The following is an 8,522-nucleotide window of genomic DNA, read 5'->3' on the forward strand; positions in this document are numbered from 1 at the left end:
CGGGATCATCCGGACACACCGGGATCGTCCAACAACACCGGGATCGTCCAGATCCACTGGGATTGTCCGAATCCACCGGGATTGTCCGGACACACCGAGATTGTCCAGATCCACCAGGATCATCCGAACCACCGGGATCTTCCAGCAACCCCGGCAGGCTCCGGATCCACCAGGATCGTTCAGACACACCAGGATCGTCCAGACATACCGGGATTGTCTGGATCCACCGGAATTGTCCAGATCCACCAGGATCATCCAACAACCCCAGGAGGCTCCAGATCCACCGGGATTGTCCAGATCCACCAGGATCGTCCGGATTCACCAGGATTGTCCAACAACACCGGGATCGTCCAGACACACTGGGATCATCCAACACCACTGGGATCATCCAAACCCACTGGGAGCCTCCGGATCCCAACGGGATCGTCCGAACCCACTGGGATCTTCCAACATCCCTGGGATCATCCAAATCCCATCCCACCAGGATCATCCAGCACCGCCATCATCATTCAACAGCTCCAGGATCATCCAAATCCTACTGGGATCCTCCAAGTCCCCAAGGACCCCTCAAACCCATCCGGGATTGTCCAAAAGCCCCCAAGATCCCTCAGTCCCCCAGAACCATCCAATTCTCTCCAATCCTGAGAATCATCCAATGACCCCAGGACCCTCCAGAACCCCCAGGATCCTCCAAACCCCCCAGGATTTTCCAAACCCCCCAGGATCTTCCAAACCCCCCAGGATTCTCCAGAATCTGAGGATCCTCCAAACCCTCCAGGATCCTCCAGCCCCAGGATCCCTGAGCGACCCCTCACCACTATTCACCCCCAATGCTGCCTCCCAAAAAGGTTGCAGATCATCCCAATGGACCCTCCCAAAAATGTGTTCCCCCCACAGGGGACCCAGCCCCACATCCCCTCTTCCAGGCCTTCCTTGGGATCTCTGCACTGTCCCAAAGCTGCTCCCTGCAGCTCTGTCCCCACGAGCCCACGGGCAGGAGACAGTGGCAGACGACTCCATCCTTGTAGGGATGGGGAAACATCCTGGGAGGAGCAGAGGGAAATGCTTTGCCACCAGAATTCCTGGGAACACCAATGTCCCCTGATCCAGAGGGGACAACCTGCCTGGAGACACCAGGCCCTGCTTCTCATCACGCTCCAGAATTTCAACCCCGTTGAAAATTCCTGGGCAATTCCATCCCTGTAGAAAATTCCTGGGAATTCCATCCCTGTGGAAAGCCCCTGGACCTGCACAAGGCATCAGCAATGAGAAGCTGTTTGCTGAAGTAAAAATGCCAAAAGCCCAAAAGAAAAGGAGATGTTTTCCCTAAGGATTGGGATGAGGGGTGTGAGGAGCAGCTGGCTGGTGCTGAGCACGGCCAGATCTGAGCCTTTCCAGCAGCAAATCCCACATTTCTGTGCCACATTTGTGAGCAAGCCCTGCCTCGCCGCTCTCCCGGGGCTCCCACGGCATTCCTGGGCGCTCTGTCCCTCCTCACCTCCTCTCAGAGCCTGGAGAAGCACGAGCAGCTTGGACTTCACCATCCCCTGGGACTGAAAATACTGGGAAAAAACCCACTGGGCTTTTGCAGAGAGCTGGGGAGGTTTGCAGGAGGTGGGGAATTTGCAGGACCTGGGGGGTTTGCAGGAGTCTGGGGGGGTTTACAGGAGCTGGGGGGAATTTTCAGGACCTGGGGAGGGTTTTGTAGGACCTGGGGTGGGGGGAATTGCAGGACCTGGTTGGTTTGCAGGACCTGGGGAGGTTTCAGGACCTGAGGGGAGTTGTAGAACCTGGGGGGTTTTGCAGGGGGGTTTGCAGGACCTGGGTGGGGATTTCAGGACCTGGGGGGGGATTTGCAGGAGCTGGAGGAGTTTGCAGGAGCTGGGGAGGGTTTTCAGGACCTGGGGGGTTTGCAGGAGCTTGGGGTGGTTTTGCAGGACCTGGGGAGGGTTTTCAGGACCTGGGGAGGGTTTTCAGGAGCCGGGGGATTTTCCAGGGCCTGGGGAGGGTTTTCAGGAGCTGGGGAGGGTTTTGCAGGAGCTTGGGGTGGTTTTGCAGGACCTGGGGAGGATTTTCAGGAGCTTGGGGGGTTTGCAGGAGCTTGGTGGGGTTTTGCAGGACCTGGGGAGGGTTTGCAGGAGCTTGGTGGGGTTTTGCAGGAGCTTGGGGGGTTTTCCAGGGTCTGGGGAGGGTTTTCAGGAGCCGGGGGGTTTTGCAGGACCTGGGGAGGGTTTTCAGGAGCTTGGGGTGGTTTTGCAAGACCTGGGGAGGATTTTCAGGAGCCGGGGGGTTTTGCAGGACCTGGGGGGATTTCAGGGCCCGGGGTTTTTGCAGGAGTTGGGGGGTTTTTGGTCTCTCCTGGCTGCTGGAGGGCTCTGGGATGGAGAGCTCCTGTTTAGACTGCGCTCACTGGCTTGAGGAATATGTGGCGTCCCCGGAATGCAGCGGCTCTGTTTTTCCAGGTTTGGCAAAGCCACGGGAGGGAGAGGAATGAATCACAGCCGGCTTTGGTGGGGAGCGGGCACGGAACCCCCCGAGCCTCGCAAGGGGCTGCCTGCCCTTCCCAGCCCCCAGCAGCCCCCAGCGCCAAGGAGGCTCCCAAATCCATCCCAAGGGATGCAAACAAACCTCGGCCGTGACTTTTGGATTTCTCAGCTCCTAACCCTGGACCGTTTCTGAAGCCACGCCTCGTACAGGTATTTGCAAAAAAAACCCCTCCGTGTTCAGCTTGTACCAAAAAGGATGGAGACAACGCGCTCGCCTTCAACAGGGGTGGGGAAAAATCAGCCCAGAAAAGCATAAAAATGGACAAAACCAATAATGCTGCGGGCAGATTGCTGCTGGCTCAAAGAGATCTAAACAGAGATTTTAAAAACCCAAAAACATTGAAAAAAAAAATTTAAAAACGCCCAAAACCCCACAACGCTCCTCAAAAAAAACCCAATTAAAAATCCACTCTGAAAAGGCCTCCCCCAACTCTAATAAAGCTTTCCCTTAATTACAATTATATTATAAATTTCTCCCTCGTTACAGCAAACTTGGATTTTTATTATGCTGATTGCACAGAGCTGGGCTAATTAGTGTGCACTGATTAAATTTCCCTCTATAAAGGCAGAAATCCACAACCACGTAATCAGATTAATTCGCCTGCATCTCTTTTTTATGCGCGTTGATATTGAATATTGATAAAGACAGATTGGCCCACGAATTAAAGCAAAAATTTCTCGATACTGGAAGATCCTGAATTAGCCCAAATCCCCTCAAATTTCGCAGGAAAATACCAATATTTAAATGCAGATTTATCACTGCCTTGTGCACAACGGAGATGGTGCAGCTGATCCGCTTAATTTTTATTCCTGCTTATTCATTCCTAATAATTTGCGTTAATTTGGGTAAATTTCCTTCAATTTTATGAATTTTTATTTCTTTTTTCACACGGGAAAAAATCCGCGGGAAGTTTCCTGCCGGCTCAGAAAATTCCCAGGATGGAGGAAGGGGAAAAAAAGGAGCTGGAAAATTCCCGGGATGGAGGAAGAATAAAAAGGAGCCGCGGTCTCCATCCCGGCAGCCTCACGCCTGGAATTCGAGGGAGAAGCAGAGAGCTGTCAAACCCAGCCTTTAACCCTGGGGGAGGAAAAAATGGAATAATCCTAATGATAAAAAGCTAAAAATAAAAAGCACCGCCGCTTTTCCTCCTTCTGCGTTTCAATATCCTCAATTGAAATATTTCCCGGCAGGGAAATTGGCAACCAGGACTCCGCCAAGGTGAAAAAACCCTAAAAAGTTGGGTTTGAGTCTGTGCCGGGACGGGGAATTATTGCCCGAGGGTTTGCAGGGCCGGACTCCTCATTAATTAAGCTTAATTACACCGCATGCTCGTTTATTTGCTGCTCATACAATCGTGAAGCCCATGTACAAATAACATACAGGTTTTATTTCGGGATTTTTTTTTTTTTTCTTTAGGGACAAAACGTACACAAAAAAAAATAGGCAAAAAAGTCAAAAAAACAAACCCACATAATTACAATTTTATACAGTGCAGAAAGAATTAAAATAGGTGTCACCGAACTGTACAACGTCAGGGTGGAAAAAAAAATAGAGAGGGGAGGGAGGGGAATAATCCTTCATTATATATATATTTCTATAAAAACATATGGAGGATTGTCTTTACACAGAGACCACAGTCGCTTGCAAATTTACAAAGGTTAACTAAAAAAACCCCAAATCTATATGGCAAATATTGCCAACAGAGATTCCCCGATTTAATACTGATCAACTGAGACTATTCGTGTCTCCATTATTAGCAACAACAACAACAACGAAAAAAAAAAGAATTGTAGAATAAATAACAGGATGAGCATGGCTGACTCTTTCCAAAGTGCCTTGTTCTCTCTGCATAGGGTCTGATCCTGCAGTCTTTATGCAGGCAAAAAAAAAAAGGCAAAATTAATAGTTCCTAAAAATCCCTCTGAGAGATTTTTTTTTTTTTTTTTTTTTTTTGCCTGCTGGGTGTTGGCCGGCAAGAAAAGAAAAAAAAAAGAAAAAAAAAAAAGAAAAAAAAAAGGAAGAAAAAAAAAATTAAACGTATTTTTCCGGGTTCGAAGTGAGACGGCACCGAGGGAATTTGAATTCGGGATCTTTCCCAGCCCGCTCAGCCCGAGCCAGTGGCATCGCTCACTGCCATCACTCCCAAAGTGAGTTTGCAATTTCATTTTCTGAGTTTGCAATTTCATTTTCTGAGTTTGCAATTTCATCTTTTGGTGGTTTTTTTGTTGTTTTTTTTTTTTTTTTTAAAAAAAAAAAAGAAGCATCAAAACCTCGTTTGCCAAAGCCTCACCCCAAGTGGCAGCCGGGGCTTTCGGGCCGGGCGCGGGGCTGCTGCTGCCGTCCCTCCATCCCTCCCCGAGCAGAGGAAGGCGCGGACGCTGCGGGCTCTCAGCCCCGGCCGATGCTCAGCTCCTCCCGGGGCCGCTCCTGCTGCCCAAAATCCGGCTGGGACTCGCTTCACCCCCTCTGGCACCCCGAGAGTCCTGGGGGATGCTCAAACCCCCTGGCCGGCCCCAGCCGCGGCGTTTTTCCGCCCCGGCTCACATAACGCACGGCTTGATGTCCTGGTATGTCACTTGTTGGTGGTAATAGGAGCCGCTGCCCGCTGAATGCATGGAGGAGGAGGCCATGGCGTTGAAAGAGAAGACGAATTCTTTTCTGTCGCACATGCTCGGAGACTGCGAGTGATACCGCGGGATGCCTGCGGGACGGGGGGGAGAGATGGTCAGCAGCGCCAAGAGATCCGCCAGGGGAGGGAGAAACAACGCGGGATGGGGTTGGGAAAAAAATAATAAATAAATAAAAGCCCAACGACCCAACCCGCCCGGGTCCGAGCGCGGATTTGGGGGTGTTTGGGCACATCGGGGCTCCGCAGGTGCGGCAGAGAAAGCCCCGCAACGGCGATGCCCTGCCCGGCCTGGGGGCACAGCGAGGAGAAGGGATTTGCGGTGGGTTTAGGGGTTTTTGGTTTGGTTTCAACGTTTCATATTTATTTTGTTGCTTTTCCCATGGGCTCGGCCCGTGCGGAAAATCCGCCGGGTGCGGAGCGGGGCAGCGGGAGGAGGGGGCTGCTCCATGGAAAAGCGCCCCGGGAATTGCGGGTGCCCTGCCCGGGAGCGCCACTTTGGGTGATAATCAGAGCGTTTCGGTGAAGGCCCCGGTGGCTGCTCGGGGCGCATTCCCAGCTCAGTTTTCCAGAAGCTCTGGATGCGCTGAGCTCCGGGAAATGCCCCAGCGTGCCCGGGGTGGGCACTGCCCCGGCCCGGCCCCCGGGTTCTGCAGCTCCGGTGCTTTTTCCCCCGCTTCGCTTTGTGGTTTTGACCCATTTGTTGGCCGCTTCACAGCCGATTCTGTCAGGCACATCCCGCTCGCCTCCGAAGGCCCGGGGTGATGGTGATGGGCAGGGACCCCCAAATCTGCCCCCAAATCTGCCCTGTGGCCCGCCCGTGGCTCCGGGGTTCCCCCGTGCCACCAGAGCCCCGCAGCCCCGAGGGGAATTCGGGCAGCAAAGCGAAACCAGCGCTGGCCTCGTCCCTGCCGAGGCCTCTCCCCGGCCAAACACCATCTCCGTCCCAAGAGTCAGGGCAAATGCAGCCCCGACAGCTCCAGCAACGAGACCCAGCCGGGTTTTTGGGGAGCGGCAGGATTTGGAGGGTCCGGGCCGCGGCTTCGGCTTGGGCGATGGATGGAGGGAGGTGAAGGGCCTGGAAAACGCGGCCATGGGACGTGTGAAAAACACAGCTGGTGGCGGGGCAGCCGATGGGGAATTCCTCCCTTTTCAATGCCGATGGAGGTGGGAGAGCCCAATGCTGCATCCCCGGCCTCTCCTTCCCGCAGCTCCCCGCTGCCTCAGCCCCACCGGCCTTAGGCCCGGGGCGGCCCTGGACGTGAAGCAGCAGCCGGGAATAGCGGAGCTTCTGCCCGGGAATAGCGGAGCCCCGGCCCCGGGAATAGCGGAGCCTCTGCCCCGGGAATAGCGGAGCCTCTGCCCCGGGAATAGCGGAGCCTCTGCCCCGGGAATAGCGGAGCTTCTGCCCGGGAATAGCGGAGCTTCTGCCCGGGAATAGAGGAGCTCCGGGCCGGGAGAGCGGAGCCTCTGCCCGGGAATAGCGGAGCCTCTGCCCGGGAGAGCGGAGCCTCTGCCCGGGAGAGCGGAGCCTCTGCCCGGGGAGAGCGGAGCCCCGGGGAGAGCGGAGCCCCGGGGCCCCGGGCCGGGAGAGCCCCGACGGGCGCTCGGCTGCCCCGGGGAAAGCAGGCGAGGAGCGAGGGCAGGGCAGCATCCCCTAAAGCAGCACTAAAGCCGCTCCCGGAGCGGGGTCCCGGCTGGCAGCGGCCCCGCCGGGATCCACGCGGGGTCCGCAGCCCAGCCCGAGCCCCGCGGTCGCGCCCCACGCGGGGCCGCGCCTTACCTTGGAGGTCGGCGGTGTTGTGGCTGTTCTGGTGCAGGTAGGGCTGGTCGAGGGAATGCGTGGAGAGGCTGGAGGAGAGCGGGTTGGCCGCGGGGTTGCAGGGCGAGAGGGGCTGCTGCTTGATGTAGGAGGCGCCGGTGTTGAGGGCCGCCGAGGCGCTGGGCGCCCACGCCGAGGCCGAGCTGGAGTAAACCGAGTGCGGCTCCATCACGCCGCCGGCGGGGAGCAACGGCGATGCGGGCACGGAGCTGTCGTGGTGCGGATATTCCCCGGCCGAGGAGCCGGTGCAGCCGCCCATGTAGGTGTGCCCACCGTTGGCGGGCAGGTGGGGCACGGAGTGTCCCGCCAGGCCCATCCCCTCCACGTTGCTGGACAAATGCCCGTTCATCATCCCCAAGCCCCCTTCGAGGGAGAGGCTGTTGGGGGGGCAGGAGAGCCCGCCGGCCGAGCCCTGGAAGCCGTAGCTGTCGGGGAGGTGGTTGAAGCTGAGCCCGTTCATCATGCTGTACATGGGCTTCAGCGCCTGGCATTTCCTCCGGAACCCGCGGGGCCGGCGGCGGAACGAGCCCTCCTCGAACATGAACTCGCTGGCCGGGTCGATGGTCCAGTAGTGGCCCTTGCCCGGGCGTCCCAAGCCCTTGGGCAGCTTGATGAAGCACTCGTTGAGCGAGAGGTTGTGGCGCACCGAGTTTTTCCAGCCCTGGTAGGAGCCTCGGAAGAAAGGGAAGCGGCTTTGCAAGAACTGGTAGATCTCGCTGAGGGTCAGGCGTTTGGAGGGAGAACTCTGGATAGCCATGACGATGAGGGCGATGTAGGAATAAGGCGGCTTCTCCGGCCGCCGGATCCCCGCGTTCGTCTTCTTCGCCTTGGGGCCGCCGCTGCCCGGGGCCCCGCCGCTGCCCGGGGCGCTGCCGGCCGCGCCGCCGGTCCCCGCGGAGGCGGCGTCCATGGCCGAGCTCTGCGGCTGCTTCTCAGCCACGGAGGACATGGGGCCGTAGCTGCTGTGCACCGGAGGAGGAGGGGGCTGAGAGGACAGAGCCTGCTGCGCTTCTGCAGTCATCTAGGGCCAGGTCCGCGGCGGCCAGCCCCAGCCCCGGCCCTCCTCCGCCGCCCCCCCAGCGCCCCCGCCGAAGGCCGCGCTGCTGGGGGCTCGCCGCCACTCACCCACCACCCCGGCCCCCCGGCGGCTTCGCTTTCCACCGGGAGGCTTCACCCCTCCGTGGATAAACAAATGGAAGCGACGACACCCCCCCAGCCACCCCCCCACCCCGCTTTGCCGCCTCCTCCCACTTTTATCCCTAAATCCGAGCGCGGCTGCAGAAGGCGAGCGAGAGGCGGAGGGTCGGGGGGGCCGCAGGGAGGCGGGATGGGGGGGCGGGTGGAAGCGAGCTGGGCTCGGCTGCTGCGAGCGCGGAGCCGGGGCCGCCGCTGCGCCTGCCCCCGGCCGGGCCGGGCTCCCGGGGCCGCCGCCGTCCCCTCCGGAGCCTTTAGCTGCGCTGGCGCTGCCGCTGCTGCGGGGAGCTGCTTCCCATCGCGGTGCCTGTCGAGTCTGCCCCCGGCCCCGCC

The 8,522-nt window shown here is 57.9% G+C and overlaps 1 protein-coding gene across 1 annotated transcript; it reads right to left on the bottom strand.

Annotated features, from left to right (window-relative positions):
- Positions 1–4,797: 4,797 nt before the first annotated feature.
- FOXF1 (forkhead box F1) lies at positions 4,798–8,507 on the bottom strand. Its single transcript, XM_031505844.3, has 2 exons — positions 6,957–8,507; positions 4,798–5,248 (listed from the first exon to the last, which is right to left on the bottom strand). The coding sequence occupies exons 1-2, from the start codon at positions 8,014–8,016 to the stop codon at positions 5,088–5,090; spliced, it is 1,221 nt and encodes a 406-aa protein (XP_031361704.3). The 5' UTR covers positions 8,017–8,507; the 3' UTR covers positions 4,798–5,087.
- Positions 8,508–8,522: the final 15 nt, after the last annotated feature.

Source organism: Lonchura striata, chromosome 11 (genome assembly GCF_050655825.1).
Source record: "Lonchura striata isolate lonStrDom1 chromosome 11, ASM5065582v1, whole genome shotgun sequence".
Taxonomy (NCBI): domain Eukaryota; kingdom Metazoa; phylum Chordata; class Aves; order Passeriformes; family Estrildidae; genus Lonchura; species Lonchura striata.

Excerpts from the sequence above, each read along its gene's own strand:
- FOXF1 (XM_031505844.3), bottom strand. The coding sequence starts at position 8,016 with ATGACTGCAGAAGCGCAGCAGGCTCTGTCCTCTCAGCCCCCTCCTCCT. Across the intron at positions 5,249-6,956 it reads CAACACCGCCGACCTCCAAG|GCATCCCGCGGTATCACTCG; the intron begins GTAAGGCGCGGC and ends CCCGTCCCGCAG.